Source organism: Capra hircus, chromosome 2 (assembly GCF_001704415.2).
Source record: "Capra hircus breed San Clemente chromosome 2, ASM170441v1, whole genome shotgun sequence".
Taxonomy (NCBI): domain Eukaryota; kingdom Metazoa; phylum Chordata; class Mammalia; order Artiodactyla; family Bovidae; genus Capra; species Capra hircus.
Window position 1 is genome coordinate 88,481,225 of NC_030809.1, and position 20,851 is coordinate 88,502,075.

Genomic DNA, 20,851 nt, shown 5'->3' on the forward strand with positions numbered 1-20,851 from the left:
TTCCATAGTGGAAACAAGATTTTCTTTACCTCTCTTCAAGCTTCTAGATCATTTTGACTGCAACAATCTTAAATATTGCCAAAGCCAAACTTGCTATTTTTTAAAGTTGCCATTTATAATAGCTTTTCTGTGATAATCACAATTGTCTCCATGTTAGAAAGCTAATAAATAATATTATAATGTGGTCTCTTTATTTATATAGTGGGATTCCATTTAGATTTTTATTAGACAAAGAGAGCTACAACTAAAATAATTTGAAAACAACTGATCTAGTTCAGCCCATTAATCTTAACAAATTGAAAAATTAAAGCTCAGATTATATGTCTTGCTCAGTTATACAGCTAGAAAATTGTGGATAGTAAACTTCCTGTTAGTTCATTGTTCTTTCTAGTATTTCTTATCTCTGAGTTCCTATAGTGCATTTAGTTTATACCATGCCATTTAGCATTTATTGCCATGGTTTGTATACAGGCATTCATTTATTTATTTAATAGGTAATATCTGTTTGCCAGGTACTCTTCTAGTCGATGAAGATAGTCCCTGAACCCAGAAGTTGAGCTGAAAATAAGTTAAGAAAAGTAGATTATATTCAGCCCTCGTTTGATTTTGGTTAAATAACTAGCTTGTGTATCACTGAGTGATATTATCATTTCACTGGAAACTTTTCTTTATTTATGGTTATATTGTGGGGGAGTAAAAAAGTTCTCTAGGTGAGAAAAATGAAAAAGTCAACTCAAAGCATACTATTTTTATAACAAGTACCTGATAATATCAGTATATGAAAGAATATGGGGAGTGCTGTTACATAAAAACAGCACTGTAGAATGAGATAGTAACTCTTAAGCGGGACTGGAAGAGCCATAATAGAGGAGTTCTATTCTTAAAGAAGTTTACTTTTAAAAAGTAGGGGGAAAAAACTGCTTTTTTAAACTTCTAAAACTTTTTTAAAAAGTAGAGTTTCAGAAAAACATCTACTTTTCCTTTATTGACTATGTCAAAGCCTTTGACTGTGTGGATTACAGCAAACTCTGGAAAATTCTTAAAGAGATGGGAATACCAGACCACTTGACCTGACTCCTGAGAAGTCTGTGTGCAGGTCAAGAAGCAACAGTTAGAACTGGACATGGAACAACAGACTGGTTCCAAACTGGGAAAGGAGTATGTCAAGGCTGTATATTGTCACCCTGCCTATTTAACTTCTATGCAGAGTACATCACGCAAAATGCCAGGCACGATGAAGCACAAGCTGGAACCAAGTTCGCCGGGAGAAATATCAATAACCTCAGATACACAGATGACACCATCCTTATGGCAGAAAGCAAAGAAGAACTAAAGAGCCTCTTGATGAAAGTGAAAGAGGAGAGTGAAAAAGTTGGCTTAAAACTCAGCATTCAGAAAACTAAGATCATGGCATCTGGTCCCATCACTTCATGGCAAATAGATGGGGAAACAATGGAAACAGTAAGAGACTTTATTTGGCGGGGGGCTCTAAAATCACTGCAGATGGTGACTGCAGCCATGGAATTAAAAGACGGTTGCTTCTTGGAAGAAAAGCTATGACCAACCTAGACAGCACATTAAAAAGCAGAGATATTACTTTACCAACAAAGGTCCATCTAGTCAAAGCTATAATTTTTCCAGTAATCATGTATGATTATGAGAGTTAGACTATAAAGAAAGTTGAGTGCCGAAAAATTGATGCTTTTGAACTGTGGTGTTGGAGAAGACTCTTGAGAGTCCCTTGGACTGCAAGGAGATCCAACCTGTCAATTCTAAAGGAAATCAGTCCTAAATATTCATTGTAAGGACTGATACTGAAGCTGAAACTCCAATACTTTGGCCACCTGATGCAAAGAATCGACTCATTGGAAAAGACCCTGATGCTGGGAAAGATTGAAGGCCGGAGGAGAAGGGGACGATAGAGGATGAGATGGTTGGATGGCATCACCAATGCGATGGACTTGAGTTTGAGTAGGCTCTGGTAGTTGGTGATGGACAGGGAAGCCTGGCATGCTGAAGTCTATGGGGTCGCAAAGAGTTGGACATGACTGAGTGACTGAACTGAAACCATAATGGAAAAGAATATTCAGAAAAAGAATGTATATATGTGTAAAACTGAGTCACTTTGCTGTATAGCAGAGATTGATACAATATGATAAATCAACTATTCTTCAATTTTTCATTTTAATTAGCAAGGGTTTTTGTCTATTATGTGTGCTAAGTCTCTTCAATCACGTCTGACTTTGTGCAGCCCCATGGAATGCAGTCTCCCAGGCTCCTCTGTCTATGGGATTCTCCAGGCAAGAATAGTGGAGTGGGTTGCCATTTGCTCCTCCAAGGAATCTTCCCAACCCAGGGATCAAACCTATGTCTCCTGTGTCTCTTGCATTGGCAGGTGGGTTCTTTACCACCAAGGCCACCTAGAAAATCCTTTGCCTGTTTTGGTGACTAATATATCCATATGTTCACAAAGCTTATTTCTGATCAGAGGAGACAGATGATAATAGGGTAGATAGTAAAACATGTAGCATGTTATTCATAGTGATAAATACTAAGAAGAAAAAGTTAGGAAAGAGGGGAAATTAATTATTGGAGAAGGAAAGGGAAGATAAAATTATTTAATGTCTCTTACCTTTATTTTCTCAGCTCTAGAAAAGAAAAAATAGTGGTGGTTACTTATAAGGTCGTGACAAAGATTAAATGAGCTGACATGTGTATGTATAAAGTCTCAGATGATAGAATATCAGCCAGTATTATTTATACATTTGTCTAAAACAACTTTAGCACAGTAGTCATCTTATTTTCATCACTTATGGACTTCTGTTTTTAAAGAATATAGTTCCAGTTTTGAGCTACTTTATCTACAGGATAAGACTCCCTCATCCATATCTTGCTTCTTTTAGCTTCTACTTCCAATACAGTCACATCTAATATCACTTTCTTAGAGGCAAATCATCGTTCTTTCGTAGTGTTTCTTCTGCAGAACAATGTTTGCTTATCTAGATGTCAGGTCATTTTCTATTTAAGTCATCGAGCAGGCGTCCAGATCTTCCTGTGGAAAATATTTGTTAATGCCTCATCACTTACATCTCAAGGTTAATAGGTCTAAGAAAATGAGACCTTTATGCTTGCTTTTCAGCTAAAAATGAGTAGAATATTGGAATTGGTATTACCAAACAAATATAAAATCTTCAGTATTAATCTTTTCACACGAAGATCATTTGCACAGATTAGTGAAAGTTTCAGGTCTCCTAGTAACCTTTCTTTGCCTGTGTAACCTCTGTGCATCCTTAAATGTATCCTGCCTCCTCCTTTCCCTGAAAACTAGACTTGACCTTTGTGTTCCTTTAGCACTCCATACCTAGCCCTATCACAACTGGTATTACTCAGTATTGCAATTACCTGTTTACCTAACCTGCCCAATTCCCTATGCCCACCTCTCAGGCAGTAAGCTCCTCGGGCTGGGATGGGTGGTGGACACCAGGGAAACTAGGTTCTCTTTGTGTCTGTGTCCTGAGTATCTATTACGGTGCTTTACATATAGTTGATTATCGATAAATACTTAAAACATTCAGTATAATGCCTGGAGTACCTTTAACATATCAAGATTATAGAAACTTAGTTATTTAACCTTGGTCCCACATCCCTTAATTGTTTCTTTATCTCTCTTGGCTGCTTCTTGAGGAATAGCATTGCTCAAGCATGCTGCTACCCCTGTCCTACATCGTCCCCTGTCCTTCTTTGGCCCAAAATTAAAAAGAAAAAGGAGGCCAGATATTTGGAAAGATCCCAAAGTTAGAGGAGCACCCTGTGGGGTAATTATGGTCCAGGATGTGACCCCTGCTCTTCCAATTATGAAACATTGATTTTGCCATTCCTCTCACGGTGATGGGCCTCTAGTGTCTGACAGAAGCCATCTATATTTCCAAGAACTTAATTTATAAACCAATTGATTGTTTGTTGACTGGTTTGTTTACACGGATTGAAATACTTGTATCTGATACCTGTCATAAGTTGATGATATCAAAACCTCTGTGAAATCCATCAAATAATCAGAAGATTGTTCAGTGACGATGGAAACCGAGCAAAATGAGTTAAACTGCACGAAAGATAATTTGGTGCAGTTCCCAAGCTGAGGAACAGCCTTGTCATTGTTTCCCTGATGGCTAGGAGAAAATTGAGTAAAGGGTGATAAGGTCTCAAGTGTTTTGAAAGTGTTTACAATTTTTTTTTCTTATTTGCTAAAAGAAAGCACTTTTAAATGTCAGGCGGACAATGTCATGTTGTAACTCAATATTAATAATGTACAGTTGGTTCCATAATTCTTCGATTCCAACATTAAGTTCCTAAAGTAGTGGTATTGCTGACAATGGTACTAAGACAGAAAGAAAGAAAAAGGATTAAAGTTGGATGAGCATTCTCTGTACCCTCTGCCTCTAACTCAACAATCACCAACGTCTGGGGGTCAAATCAACTTCATTGAGAAAGATGACTATGCTTGTGTTTTTAGCTGGCTTACTGGCTGGCATTCCTTCAGAAACTAATAATGCATATCCACTGAGAGTTTATCCTCTACCCTTGTGAAGAAACTGTGAAGTATAGGTTAAGTGGTCATTAAAAAAAGTAAGCTGTACCTCTTGTCTAGGGCTAGAGTGCCTCAAGCCTTACCTCAAGGTCCTTTCTATTCCAGAGTTTGGAAACCCAAGTGCCTACAGAGGCCAGGCTGGTGGGAATGAAGCAGGAAGCCACTGCAGTGAACTGGAGAGCCGAGTCCTGTCTGAAGGAGCAGCCACTGATCTGTTCCAGATAATTGTTGCAAGGCAGGAATGCTGACCTAGTGTTACCACATTGTCCAGTTTCCCAGGTAAAGCAAGAAATGCAAATTTTCATATGCCTTCTGATTTAAATATTGTCAATTAATTCACTTGTATTATTATTCTTGAACTGTGTGTGTACCAAATACTGCCACTGGTGAGATTTGGCCTAGAGCCCTCTGATTGTAACTTGGTTTTATATTTTGCTCTCCAGTTCCTGTTTGTTGAATTGGAGACTTTATTTTCTACATGTTTTGCTTTTCTTCAGCATGTTTGGTAAAATATTCTATGCCCGGTTTTTGTGCTATTGAAACTACCTGCCTCTCTAAATTGAATGTTTTGTGCATAAGTTTTCTTTGGCTGCTACATTTTCTCTGCCACCTTCAGCATTCCAGTGAGCAGTCACATGCTAAATGGAGCCTCCTTGAGACACTTTTCATATGACACCACTAACCATCTACAGGTATTACTACTTACTCATTTCATTCCTGATGTGTAAGCTAAATAAACACAGTAAAATATCATTTATTTCATGGAACTTAGAGATTGTGTGCTTTGGGCTCCCCCATCTAGAGTTAACACAGAGACCATCTTCCTCCTCTTGCATTTTGAGAGAACTTTTCAGATAATTAATTAGACTACGGTTATCTTTAACATTTAATTATATTTGATAGAGATGTTGATTAGACTTGAGTGTTCCTAAATATTTATACATATTTAGAGACAATGTATTTGTTTCTCCAGTGGCTGAGGAGTCTTCCTATTTTCTCTTTGAGTAACCCCATTGCCAGGTGAATTGAAGAATGCTAAACATTTTTTTAAGTAAAAGAGTATATAAACATTAGCTGTTTCAATATGCTGTGCAACCCCAAAATGGACCAAAGTCATGTTTGTTTCATTCTTAGTACAGTTTTAATTTTTAAAAAGCTGATATACATTATTGTTTAATGATTCAACCTATTGAGCTGCACCTTGAGTAACCAGAATACCAATCATGCACAGATAAAATGTGAAAATCACCCCTTCAACTTGCTTACTGCACTCTTAAAAAGACTATGTTAATGAAGGCAAGTATTTTTTTTAATAAATAATCCTTATGAGAAACTTTACTATACTATAAAATAGCAAAAATAGCCAAGTATGTTGATGCTTAATATACAGAAGTAAATCATAAAGAAATTTTCCCTGAGAGTTCTAATGACTTTATTATGTCCTAGATGTTCTGGTGTGACCTACTATACTTTCAGACAGTTCTCTGAATTTTTTTAAAATAATAGAATCCGTGATTATTCTCTTTTCGACTTTTAAGTAAGTAAAATGCATAGTAAGCATTTTCTTCATGTGCATACAAACCCTCACTTTCCTTCTATATTTTCAAAAGCACAAAGGGAAGCTTTACCTTAAAGTTAATTGTCTCAATTGTGTTTTCTGCATAGTCATGTAGAATGGCAAGGGCAAAGAAAGAGCTCAGTGGTGTGTAGTAATACATGTGAATTCCTGAATCTTATCAGAGAGAGTTATAAGGAGAATTCAGTTTAGACTTGGAAAGCCAAATAATGACTGGAGAAACCAGGAAGGCTTCTCTGAGGAGGTGATGTTTAAACTGAGATAAACAGAAGTTGGTTTAACGAAAAACATGAGTGTGGTGGTGAGAGATGTCATGCCAAGCAGAAAAGTAAGGGTGATAGGCTGAGGCATTTTTAGAACCAGTCAAACGGAGAGCCTTAGTTTTTGTTTGTACTTTGTAGGTCATTCTGGTTAATGTATTCTTTCTGACTCCTTTTTCTCCACGTAGAGAAATAACAGCATAATACCAGTGGGCTTCCCTGGTGGCTCAGATAGTAGAGAATCTGCTTTCAATGGGGGAGACCTGGGTTCGATCTCTGGGTTGGCAAGATCCCCTGGAGAAGGAAATGGCAAGCGACTCCAGTATTCTTGCCTGGAAAATTCCATGGACAGAGGAGCCTGGTGGGCTACCGTCCTGGGGTGGCAAAGAGTCGGACATGACTGAAGCAACTTAGCATGCATGCACATAAATAATAATGTAGATATTTATTATGTGCTAGGTACTGGTTTAAGACTTTTAGCTTATTGTGCCCCCAAAGCAGAACAGTTCTATAAAATCTCCATTTTATAAGGAAAGAATATTTTTAAAACCTACCCAAAGTCACAAGGATAGAACTACAGGACTTCCCTGCAGTCCAGAGGTTAAGATTACAAGCTCCCAAGGCAGGGGTCACAGGTTCAATCCCTGGTCAGAGAACTAATATTCCACATGATGCACAGCGTGGACAAAAATTTTTTTAAATAAAAACAAAATAAACAGAAATGACTATCCTCAACAAAACTTAAAAAAAGAAGAGATAGAGCTGCGTAGCATCTCAATACTGTAGTAAAGTTAAATAAAACCCTATTTAAGACTTTCAGATCACTTCCAGTGTAGTATTTGGCTGTTTGAAATAATACTGCTGATTCAGTGTGTTGGAAGACTAGGCTACGCTCCATGAAACAGCTCATCCCTGTTCCACATGGTGCTGGCTGGACTCATGTATGTGTCTGGGGCTTCAGACAGACCAGCTGGATTTCTCTCTCTCCACATGGTCTCTTATCCTCAAAGGGCCAGTTCCAGTTCTTTGTGTGACAGTGGCATTCCAAGAAGCAAGAGTGGAAGATACAAGGCCTCTTGAGGCTTAGGTCCATCCCTTGAGCTATATCACATTCTACTGATCAAAGCAAGGTCAGCCCAGATCCAAAGGGCAGAATAATAAATCTCATTTCCTAATGGAAGGAACTACAAGATATTTGTGGCCAATTGCAGCCTGCTACATTTAGCATTTAGTCTTCTAAAGGCTTCTGTGTGCCTAGATGTGTAAGTTGCTGAACGTTGCAAACATGAAATGGCCTGTATAAATTATCCTCCTGACCAATGATGGGCAGAGTTCAGTTTCCGTGTTACCTTGCCTCTGAGGACTGATGTCATCCTCATACACAGTTTTTGAACATTAACACTCTTCTACACTGAAAGGGCAAGGATGTTTGAAACCAGAGAGTTTTAACAATCAGGGCAGGAAAGATGTGCTTATATCCTGATAAATTTGTAAAACAAATGTAAATTCCACTGGGGTAGTTTGGGGTGAGTAAGTGGAGCCTGGCAGAGGCATTAGGTCTCTTACAAAAGATATATCTGAGAGGTCTGTTTTGGAAAAAGTGGCTGCACAGTGAAGATAAGAACCAAATGAAAATAACAACCAGAGTTAAAATGAAGCTAATTTATTGGAAGATTTTTAAAAAATGAAAGAAGATATAACTGTAAGATGAGCATGCTCATAAATAAAAATGCATAGCTTAAACAAATAGGTGAAAGGTGAAACAGATGGCAAGGTTGGATGGGAGGGCTGGCTAAGTGCTATAAAGGAACTGTGTAAATTGGTATGAGGGTGAAAGATAACTGAAAGGGGCAAATATCATTTAGGGTTACCCTAACAAGCATAATTTAACTAATGGAAAGAGGATGAGTATATCCATTTATTACCCAATCAAATAATAATAATGTTGTAGTTACTCAGACATTATGCTTCAAAATGCTAATGCTCATGTTATTTCTTAATCCAATCATATCTGTTGTTGCATGTACATATTGTTTCAGAATTTAGATAGAGAAGGTTTCTTTTCTTTCTTTTTTTTTTACTTTATTTTGCTTTACAATACTGTATTGGTTTTGCTGTACATTGACATGAATCAGCCACAGGTGTACATGAGTTCCCAATCCTGAATCCCCCTCCCACCTCCTACCCCATATCATCTCTCTGGATCATCCCCTTGCACCAGCCCCAAGCATCCTGTATCCTGTATCAAACATAGACTGGCGATTGATTTCTTAAATGACAGTATACATGTTTCAATGCCATTCTCCAAAATTATCCCACCCTCTCCCTCTCCCACAGAGTGAGGTTTCATGTGAGCCTTTTTTCTCAAGTGTTGAACATGAGGCATTAATCCTTGCAAATGTCAGAATGGAAGAGATTTCCTTTTTTTGTTATTGAAGTATAGTTGACTTACTGGAGGAGACTTCTAAACTTTGAATATTTCATGAGTTAACTTTATAATCATTGTGTATAAAATATATGTGATAATTTACACATGTTAAATATTGGTATTTTATCTAATTTACATGGTCTCATTTTGATAAATCAGTAGTTCATTCAGTATTCATTCTGTCCTACTGTGCATCCAAGTAATGCCACTGAGCACAAGATTAATGTATGATTAACGTGATAAACATTTTAATAGAATTTACTCGTATCACATGACTTAAAAATCAATTCATTGTTTTCACCATTAATCAAGTTTGTGACTTTATTCAGAAAAATATATGATGTTTGTTGTTATTCAGAGAAATTTATGAAAAGTAGCTACTTATTTTCATGATGTCATATTCTCTGATATCTAGTCTTCTTGGTATTTTGGGTATAACTTCTAAAATATACACTTAACACTGCATAACACAGTGAGTTTATTCTTAGGTTGACAAGAATGTTGGTAAAGCAGAGAAAGAAAAAGCCGTCTATTGCCTTAGTTAGCATCATGTTGAAATACAGGTTTCATTTTTATATGGTTGCGTTCATTTTAGTGGTTCCTTTATTAATCCAATCAGAGTGTGTATATAAGCTATTTAAATAAAACTCTGATGTGCTTTACAAATAAAATAAAAAGTTAGCATATTATTTTTCTTAGAAGCCCCACCATGCTTTTTCTACACAAAAATTATTACTCAGAGATTGTGAGATCATTATGGACAAAGCTAGAGCAAAAAAAAAAATCCCTTGTGTTTTTTGTCAACATGCATAGTCCCTAGCTTCTATGACTTCTTTTTAAAGCTTCTCTTTCATTTTAGATGCCTGTGTTGCTAAAAACCTTACAAGTCTATATGGTAAAAATCAGAATAGAAAACTATGTTGACTAATTGGAATGTACGTCGTCTTCATCAAGTGTTTAAGCACCTCCTGTAGTAAACCTGCTTTAATCAGGAAATGGAACTATTGGAAGAACCTAGAGAAACAAGGTCCCTGATGTAAGGAGTTAGTTTACATTCCTGTGAAGAAAGATCAACAAACAAATAAATGACCAAAAAAATATATCAGTTAATAAGAGGTATCAGTGAATTAACAATGTGTGGGAGAATACTTAGGATTTACAGTGTCTCTTTGGGGAGGTGACGTCTAACTTTAATTCTGAATGAAGCCAATGCAAAGAATTAAATCAGGTCACTAAAATTCAGTTCAACAAAAGCCAATTGTCATAGACTTATTTGCATATTGAGAGGGGGATGGAAAATGAAAATGTTGGTAGAATGGTGGCAGATATTCTCCTCAGAACACATACACACACACACACCCTACTTTTTTTATTTTATTTTTATTTGTGCCAGAACTGTTTGTGACATCAATTTAAATAATGTCCTGTGTGTAAGATCTCAGTGTGTGTGTGTGTGTGTGTAAGATATCAGTGTGTGTCCTGTGTGTAAGATGTCCTGTGTGTACTGATCCTCAGTGTTAGTGAGACAAAAGTGCCTGTCATGTTTCCAGACATTTTAGTTTTAATCTGTGTCTTTGGGGCTTAAACCAAGTCATGTAAACAAGGTAGGTCATAATGAAATCTTCAGGAGAGGTGAAGGGAAAATGTTGTGGATATGTAGTTTTTATGTTAAATTTGAAAAAAAGGATAAACTTTTGTTTTTAATGATAAAACTATAAAAATAAAACTTTAATGAGTCTTAAATAATTGGTCTATATAGAAGATAAAGTTATCAGAATCTCAGAGGCAAATAGAATAGACTATAATATTTAGCAAAAGAAGGCATGTATCAGTTTTCAGAAGTTTGAGATGCATGGCCTTCTCAGTAAACTATCAAAATGGCAATAGATTTATGTACAGAGATATTTGTCTCAGATTTATTTGTAACTGTGAAAATTTAGGAGAAAAATCTATTTCCACAAAAGGGAAGTAAATATTGAATGCCACAGTAAAATGCTTAAGTTGAAAATAAAGTGCAAAGTGGTAATAATTCAGTATTTAAAGAAGGCACTATTATACATAGAAAAAAACTAGAATTAGCTTAGCTTTTTTCAAGAGCAATTTGGCAGTGCCTCCAAAGCTTAAATGTGCAGAACCAACATTAATATGATTGATATTCCAATAGATGAATATTTGTAAATTTATTTGGTAGAATACTATTCAGATGTTTAAAATGAATAAATTGGATCTATATATCTGCAGAAGAGATAGATCTGTATATGTCAACAGAGATAGCACTCAAAACAATGTTGAATTTTAAAAAGCAAGTTGAAGAATATATATGTATAATAGTATTTATGTAAAAGTAAAAACTTTAAAATACATATAACAAAGCCAAATATTGTTTACCTATAAAAACAGCCTGGAAGGATTGATTGTTGCTGTTCAGTCACTGAGTCATGTCCGACTCTTTGAGACCCCATGGAATGCAGCACACCAGGCTTCCCTGTCCCATCTGTGGGCTTCCCGAGTGGCTCCCAGAGCTTACTCAGACTCATGTCCATTGAGTCAGTGATGCTGTCCAACTATCTCATCCTCTGTCGTCCCCTTCTCCTTCTGTCCTCAATCTTTCCCAGCATCAGGGTCCTTTCCAATAAGTCAGCTCTTCGCATCAGGTGGTCAAAGTATTGGAGCTTCAGCTTCAACCTCAGTCCTTCCAATGAATATTCAGGGTTGATTTCCTTTAGGACTGACTGATTTGATCTCCTTGCCATCCAAGGGACTCTCTACAGACCAGAATAGGAGTGTTAGTTTTCTTTAGGCCAGAGGGGAGGGGAACAGGACTAAAAAGAGAAACTGGATGGGAGTGAGGGATAGTATTGAACTTCATCTGTAATGTTTTCTAAGTTTTTTTTTTTTTTTTTAAATAAGCAAAGTGGCAAAATGCATTGTAAATTTGGAGCGGTAGCTCATTGTTTATTAGACTCTTTCTAATGTGTGCTTTTAAAACTTTTTAAAACAATGATTGAGAGTCATCCATGTTTGCAGTGGTTATTATTTAATGGTGAGATTAGAGTTCAATTTTAATTTTAATTTTCATCACAAACATCTCTGAATTTTCCAAATTTATAAAATAAATGTTGAGGAAATCAGTCCCACTTAGAAATAAACAAATGATAATAGTCGCTGGACTTCAGCTCTGTGAGGAGTTCCTAAGGCCCTTAACAATTAAGCTGCCTCTAAAATGCCAAAGTATCAGCCAAAAAAAAAAAAAGAATGACCCTCCCAGGAACAAAAGGAAGAAGTAGGCCAGCCGTGGAAATGTAAAACCGGATCCTATCCTGGGAAGGGAAGCTGGTACAGAAGTCTGAGTCAGTGGGTCTCAAACTTGAGCATGCCATTGAATCACCTAGAGGGCTTGTTTGTTTGTTTTAAAAGATTGCCCTCCAGGGTTTCTGATTCAAAAAGTATGGGGTCAGTTCTGTGATTCTGCATTTGTAACAGGATCCCAGCTGTTAACAGTAATGATGGCGGTCCCAGGACCATGCTTTCAAAACTGCAGGTCTAAAACCCAGCCGTCAGATCTTTGTAGTTTTTACTGAAATATGAGGAAGATATTTGGCAGAAATCAGTCTGATGTCATTATCTGGCAGATCCACAAATTACTTAAGGGCGTGAGCCAGTCCATCTCAGGAAAGTTGGAGTCACACTCAAGAGCAGGCAAACTAAAAAGAAAGAGAAATTGGCATCAAATGATCAGAAAGCTTGAAAGTAAGGGAAATGAGAGCTAGTCCAATCTAAAGACCACAGGCCACGGAAGACTTTTCTTTAGGAAAAAGTAAGGTAATAAAATGAGCGTGAAAAAAGACTGTAAAAATCATGTTTTCTCATCAGTGTCTGTTGCTGTTTGATCAGACTGGGAGTCCAGAATGACACAGAATTCTTTCCCATCTTTCACTAGCACCAGGAGCTCTACTAGGCAGGAAACTCCCTGAGAACAGGGACTGTTCTTCCCTTCCTTGCTTTCTCCATCCTTTCCTGACCCCCTCCCTCCCTCTTTCTTTTCTATTCTTCCCCACTAGCAGCTTTTTTTTTCCCTCAGCAGCTCTTTAGTGCCAGACATTGCCCTGGGCTTTACATAAAGTGGTATCTTACCACCTTTGTGGAACTTCCCAGGTGGCTCAATAGTGAAGAATCAGGAGCCTCGGGAGATGAGGGTTCAATCCCTGGGTTGGGAAGATCCCCTGGAGGAGGAAACGGCATCTCACTCTAGTATTCTTGCCTGGAGAATCCCATGGATATAGGAGCCTGAGGTTGCAGAGTCAGATACGGCTAAGCGGCTAAGCACACACACCACCTTTGTACTCCAGCACATAGCATAGGCCTCATACATAATAGCTGCTCACTAACTGTGGAATGAAACATGAATAAACACATACATGATCAACAGGGATCATGGTTAAAGGGGCAATGAATGAGAGACAGAAATAAGGTGCTATGCCTGCAAGCAGGTCATTTCTATAAGAGGCATAGACCCAGTGGAGTGGGCCTAGCAATGTAATTAGCACCTTGAGTCACCACTGAGAATGCACTACTTGGCACCTTCCTTTATACTCCACATTTTTCCCAATAAATTTTTGCTACTTTTCCCACTGCTTGCCAGTGTTTCCCACTCCCATCCCTATGCTTCCTGACTTTCAGCTAAATTAGTATATGCTTCATTACAACACCTTTAATCTGCCTCACAGCCAAGGCAGCAAATAAGGCATATGTCTGAATACATAATGCTTTTAACTATATTCTCCTACTTTCCCAATGAAAAAATCTGAATAAAGGTTTGGAACTTGAGTAGTTTTATGTCTGTTAACACTGTTTAATTTATTTAATTTGTTTACTGAGTCATACATGCATATATAAAACTATCTAAAATATTATTTTTTATTTAAAATTTAAACAGTCTTAATACTGTGATATGAATCTTAAGTCATTTAACACAGTTTTTGAGAGCATATTACCTTTACTTTCAATTAAGTTGTTTAAGATTCAGCATTTTTAATTGTGGATGATGCTGTCACCAGAAATTTTTATCAACAAACTACAAGTTCCACTCATATAACACTAGAATAGTTTTTTTCATTCATCCTTTAGTGTACTTTCATGAGTTCCACAAGGTAATCACACACTGTGTATTAAATTGATTATAGAAAGTCTTCTTTGCCACATCAGTGCTAGCAACTGTGGTATCACATTCTTCACCAGAATTAAGTACTAAATCTTTTTAAAAATTTATTTGCCATCTTTGTTTATTCACCAGTTCCATTAAGATGACCTCTTGTATCATTCCACCTTAGCACTGACTGCTGCTGTTTCAGGCCAATGTGTCTTCTCCCCAGACAGTACCTTGTAACACAAAAAACGAATTAAGAGAATGCTCCATTATAGAAGGGAATTTGTAAATCTTAAGTAAAGCGATTCCCACTCTTATAGCCAAGAACAGTGGGGGAAAGTCTTCTCATACTTGGGAATGCACTGTGTGTTTATTTCCTTTTAATTTTATCTTCAAAAAATAAAGAAAAGAAACCCTCTTGTTTAGGTGAATGTAATGATTAGAAAAGTAAATCATAGGGGTTTGTAGAATTAAAGAGTAATCAAAAGTGATTGTATTAACACACAGCTTTCTAGTTGTTAGGTCACAAGAGGTAATAGATATGTTTTTATTGCCAGAAGGAGGTTGTATATATGTGTAATGCCATGGTTATGAGCCTGTCTCTAGTGATTAGAAAGCTACATGTGTTGAAGAGCCAGCAGACTAGTTGATCTGGAGTAAATAGATCAAGCTGGAAGAAGAAAAGTTGACTTTGACATGTGATTTTGACAGCAGAGGACATCAAAATGGCTTGCTACACTTACCAGTTTATTCCATTTTTAAAAGTATGCAGAGATGATATCGGGTGGGAGGTGGGAGGGGGGGTTCAGGATTGGGAACTCATGTACACCCGTGGCGGATTCATGTCAATGTATGGCAAAACCAATACAGTATTGTAAAGTAAAATAAAGTAAAAATAAAAAATTTTTTTAATAAAATAAAATAATAAATAAAAATAAATAAGTGTACAGCTTCTCAGTTTTTCATTATTAAATATAGTATTTACATATTTATATGTGTTTCAGGCTACCTTATTAGAATTTTGAAGACATGAAAACATCAGATGAACCAACCTGCAACATCTTGGATTCAGATTGGAAGATGAAGAGAAACTTTAAAGAATGTGGCCTATAAAGGCGGGTAGTACCTGAAAATATTAACTGACTCACACTGTAAAAATGAGACCAGTTTCTAAACAATAGAGGTTCTTTTAGTCCAACATGAAGGTTCAAGACAAAATGTTGAACTAAAAACTTACACTCCTCCCCTCTCCCACTTCAGAAAGGTACCAGCATTGCTGAATATGATTTTCTTTAGTCAGAAGCACTTGTTTTTACCCATGTAGACCATCCTTAGGAATTAAATATTGGTTATTTAATGTAGATTATAATGGGAAACTGATTTTTTCTACAATGGCAGATTTCAAGGACTTGGTTCCAAACTGAGCTGAAGCTTCCCAATGCATTTTGTACAGTCTGGGGAAAACTGTGCTGCATTGGCCATTTTTGAAGGCCACGATGCCCTGTAATACAAGGACATCATCTTATTGCTGATATCTTTGGGGAGTCCTAAGCAGACACAGAAAATGAATGGAGGCAAGGAGTGTGACGGAGGGGACAAGGATGGAGGTCTTCCAGCTATACAAGTTCCTGTGGGTTGGCAGCGTCGTGTGGATCAAAATGGAGTGCTTTACATCAGGTGAGCCCTTCCTGTTACCTGCATTATCTCCAAGTTTGCAGCCACCAAATAAAGAAGGTACATTCTGTTCCTCTGAGAACGTAAAATATTGTGACTGGTAGCACCTCAAATCAATTTGAATAAATGATCTTTGTGCTGGAAATATTAAGTGTTTTTATTTATATTATTTTGCAATATAAAACCTACCTTAGGTTACAAGAGAGGATTTTTATGCATTATTTGTGTTTATATAAAGTGTTGCCCTGCTTATCTCTCTAACAAGGATAAAGAAAAAGATGAAGATTTCTAAAAGAAACCCATGAGCGTCATTACCACATTCGCAGGAGAATGTAAAATACTGAAAATAGACCCGATGTCTCCTGACAATATTATTGTCCTTCATAGTGCTTCCGCTGGCTACTCTGATGTAAGGTTGTGTTTTTCTCTATAGGCAGTTTCAATTACCAGTTTCTTAATGCCTGATATTAACTAAAAATAATTTACCTGTTTTTTCTGTGCAGTTTTTAATCTATTCCCTGCATATAATAATAAAAAAGAAAAAGTCATGATGGAGTCATCTCACAAGTAAAAATCATACAGATTACATGTAAATACCTGTTCTTTTAAATTTTGATGGTCTTTGTTATATTGAGCAAGTTGAATGAAATAACTGTTGGCAAGAACTTTTAGTCTTATTATTAAATAATCGGCACCTAAGTTCCTTTGTAGTTTATTGGTAAATATGTGAGTAGGATACCTTAAATCTTTCTCTGTGATGTAAATTTTTAAAAAGCTATGATGAAGAGAACTCATCAAAAGATATGACATTGCCTCATTAGATTAATTATGTTGCTTTCAGTTCATCAGTATTACTTTTATTTGTATCTCAGCTTCAGTGGAATTCTTGTTTGTGCAAAGCTTTATTTATATAAATGAGGAATTTCCCATGATACATACCCAAACAATTTCATACTATAACATCTCAGAAGTCAGTTCAGATCCTGTCCTGGATTCGTTTGTTTGGTAGAAGTTATTTCTTGAGGTAAACTTAATGGCCAGCTGAAATTCTCTTGAACGTCTTTTCTAACTTCTGTAATATGTAGGAGGTGCTCTATGTTGAAGTGAAGGGATAAGGAAGCAGGGAATGTGGAGCTCACCCCATTGAAGATTAGATGGAGGAGGACACGTGGGATAACTCTCCCAAAGTGTTTCTGTTCCCAATCCTTTTGCCAAACTTCCAGGAATACTTCATCAGTGTAATGTAGCAAGATACCAGTGTTGCGTTCCTGTTTACAGTTGTTCTAGTCTGTAAGGAGCAAATATTATGTATTTACAACTAAGAGCAGTTAACTCCAGAAATCTTGATAATTTCAGTTTATTTGTTTTGATTTTGTTTTGTTTCTTCTTTCTCCCTGTGAAAGGTAAATCGGCTTTTTAGGTTGCTGAGAGTTAAGGCAAAGTAAGTCTGGAAGTCTGTCGGTTGTCTTGCTCATGACATCCCAAGTCTGAGTAGACTTAACTGTTAGTATGAGTTAGTTTGAATTCTCCCAACCCAAATCTGCACACTAGGGATTATTTTGGAAACTAACTTTGCCAGATAAGCTAAAACACCTTCAGATAAATTCAGCCCAGCATAGGTTTGATTCATGTGTATGTGTAACTGGTTAACTTACCACTTGAACGTATATAAGAGGCTAGCCCTCCTTCTATAGCTTCCTTTGCAATGTGTAGTTTGCTTATAATTTTTAGGTTAGTTTCCAGCTGTTCCTGCCTCAGGGTGGCATTGAGGCTGCACATTAAATTTCCCACCTGCTTCCAATCTTCTAAGCTTTATCTATGCCGTAAGACTTCTAACTATTTTTATGTTAATTATTACTCCCAAAAGTTAATTAAAGAGCTGCAACTGAAGGAAAGAACCCAACTGACTGACTGAGAGGAAGTGTTTCTAAAGTGTCTGGAGTACTCTAATATTATAGAATTCAGGAATTCTTGTATTCAAGTTTAATTTACAGTTAAATCCTTTAGGATTCATTCATAGACTTTCTTTAACCGTAACACATGAGGCAGTTTTTTTTCACAATATTCTTGAATTCTTCACATGATAACTAGTGATTTTGTTTTATCAAAGCTACCAGACCTCCAAAAACACCTTGCTGGCCCTCCCATTGGGTGGAACTCCAGTCTGTAATATGGGAATTCTTATTCTTTGCATATCATCTGGAAAAAAGTGTTAGCCCAGATAAATGAATGAGTTAACAAAGTTGAGGATTTTAATTGTGATTTTTCTACATGCCTAAGTCATTTATATGGTTGTCCATAAATAAAATATGAATTGCATTCTAAAGCAGGTTTATTTATAGACACCAAACTACTACCTGTATTTTTGTAGAAGCAAAATAGTCTACACCTGTAGTGTAAAAGGTCTGTAAAAAGCAGCGTAAAAGATTGACTGGAAAAGGTCAATCCTCATCCCAGTTTCCAAGAAGGGTAGTACAAAAGAATGTGCTAAGCATCAGACAGTCGCACTTATCTCCCATGCTAGTAAGGTCATGCTTAAAATCTTGCAAGCTTGGCTTTAGCAAACCAAGAATTTCCAAATGTTAAAGCTGGGTTTAGAAAAGAAGAATTAGAGATCAAATTGCCAACATTCATTGGATTATAGAGAAAGCAAGAGAATTTTGGAAAAACCTCTATCTGTTTCATTGACTACCCTAAAGCCTTTGACTGTGGATTATGGCAAACTGGAAAGCTCTTACAGAGATGGGAACACTAGACCATCTTACCTGTCTCCTGAGAAACCTATTTACAGGTCAAGAAGCAACAGTTAGAACCCTGTGTGGAACAACTGATTGGTTCAAGATCAAGAAAGGAGTAGGACAGGGCTGTCTGCTGTCACCCTGTTTGTTTAACCTATATGCTGAGCACTGATGAGAAATGCCAGGCTGGATGAGTCACAAGCCGGAATCAAGATAGGCAAGAGAAATATCAGCAACCTCAGATATGCCAATGATACCACTCTAATGGCAGAAAGCAAAGAAAAACTAAAGAGCCTCTTGATGAGGGTGAAGGAGGAGAGTGAAAGAGCCAGCTTAAGAGTAAATACTAAAAAAAAAACTAAGATCATGGCATCTGCCATCATTACTTCATGGCAAATAGAAGGGGGAAAGGTGGAAGTAGTAACAGATTTCCTCTTCTTGGGCTCCAAAATCACTGCGAATGGTGACTTCAGCCATGAAATCAGAAGTTCATTGATTGCTTCTTGGCAGCAGAGTGATGACAGACTTAGACAGTGTGCTGAAAAGCAGAAACATTACTCTGCAGACAAAGATCTGTATAGTCAAGGCTGTGGTTTCCCCAGTGGTCACATACAGTTATGAGAGCTGGACCTTTAAAGAAGGCAGAATGCCAAAAAATTGATGCCCTCAAACTGTGTTGCTTGAAGACTCCTGAAAGTCCCTTGGACAGCAAGGAGATCAAACCTGTTAGTCTTAAGGGAGATCAACCCCAAATATTCACTGGAAGGACTGATAGTGACCCTGAAGCTCCGGTATTTTGGTCATCTAATGAGAACAGACTACTCATTGGGAAAGTCCCTGATGCTGGGAAAGATTGAGGGCAGAAGGAGAAGATAGTGTCAGAGGATGAGATGGCTGGACATCATCACTGATGCAATGAACATGAACTTGGGCAAACTCTAGGAGATGGTGAGGGACAGGGAGGCCTGGCATGCTGCAGTCCATGGGGTCGCAAAGAGTCAGACACAACTAGGCAACTGAACAATGACAACAAGTAGTGTAATGCTCTGCTTACAAAATGGAGAGTATTGTTTCTGGAAATTTTATCACAAGGCATTAAGTGAAAGTTTTGGTAAATAGTCATAAATAAAAGATATTCTTGAATGAAAAGTATATAATAATTGTCAAAACATAATATGTATGCAAGTTGTAAGATCGATACATTAATAATGAAAGTCCTAAGATAAAAATTGCCCATTTTAAACTAATCCTCATGTAAATAAACATTAAAGACTTAACCTGTCATCTGAATTAGTACCTAATGTATAGACTTAAATTTGATCAGTAATCACGTAATACTGACTTCTGTCACCCAAAGAGTAGTAACATTGAGAGCACTACCCAGTCACCAGCTGCAAGGCCTGCAGGCACCTTTCTGCCACCTAAAACTGTTTCCTCGAGTTCCCCATCCTTATCAGTCCACCTTGGCTCTTCACTAGAATTTGAGCTTGGCAACACTGATCTATATTCAAAGAAACACATGAATGAGGGAGAAACAAGAGAGACTTGTTTTTACAGAGGGACAACTTGGTCCTAGAGCTGCAAGATTAAAGGAAAGAACTTGTCAGCCCAAACTTTCGTAGACTTGGTGACTCTCTGGTTTGACCGCCAACACATTCCTAAATTTCAGTTTTTCTCCAAACAGCTTTCAAAATAGATCTTCTGGTTCAAAATGATAATGATTACTTTCATGTAGTTTTCTTGTTCCTTTCTTACCTACACTTTTTTAAGAATATCATTTTTCTCATCCTTACTCTGCTCTCAGTTGTCAAAGTACTTATGTTTTTCTATGAAGATCTGTATTTTTCTGAGAAATATTTTGGTTCAAAAGAAAGAGCAATAGTGTTAAAGGCTATAATTTAGTAGCTAACATAATATTGACAAAGAAAATGCTTTTCCTTAGTAGGAAAATATCCTGGGAAGGACAGTAAGACTATAAATTATGCCTTTTTTTCATGTAATATGTGCAGTCAGAATTATTTCCTGATGTTTTTTTAAACTATTTTTACAGTCCCAGTGGGTCTTTGTTATCTTGCTTGGAGCAGGTTAAAACATACCTGCTTACAGACGGAACATGCAAGTGTGGCTTGGAATGTCCTCTTATTCTTCCCAAGGTAACCATTTTGCAATAGATGTATCAGCAGTTTTTTGTTTTTTAGATGTTTCATATGTTTGCTTTTCTCATTTGGCATTTCATTTTTATATTACTTCTCAAATCATATATGCATTTTAAAGTCTTAAGTTAGATACCTTTTGCATGCATTTTGTAATGCGTAAAAATTGTGGAAAATAGTTCAAGTCCAAGAGTCATTTTCAAAGGTGACAAACCTATATTCCTACTAAATATTTCATCAAAATCTCCTTTGCAAAAAAAAAAAAAAAAACACCTCTTTTGCACCTTTTTA

The 20,851-nt window shown here is 36.9% G+C and overlaps 1 protein-coding gene across 2 annotated transcripts in view; it reads left to right on the forward strand.

Moving 5' to 3' along the window:
• MBD5 (methyl-CpG binding domain protein 5) overlaps positions 1 to 20,851 on the forward strand; it is a 149,434-nt gene that overhangs the window by 74,790 nt on the left and 53,793 nt on the right. Inside the window, exons 2-4 of one of the 2 annotated variants that reach the window (XM_013969841.2) lie at positions 4,691 to 4,864; positions 15,000 to 15,672; positions 20,458 to 20,560. In XM_013969841.2, the coding sequence (XP_013825295.2) occupies positions 15,560 to 15,672; positions 20,458 to 20,560 (216 nt within the window). In that variant the 5' untranslated portion in view covers positions 4,691 to 4,864; positions 15,000 to 15,559. Of the gene's footprint in view, positions 1 to 4,570; positions 4,865 to 14,999; positions 15,673 to 20,457; positions 20,561 to 20,851 lie in introns of those variants that run through there. The other variant, XM_018062636.1, reaches the window with a different exon arrangement.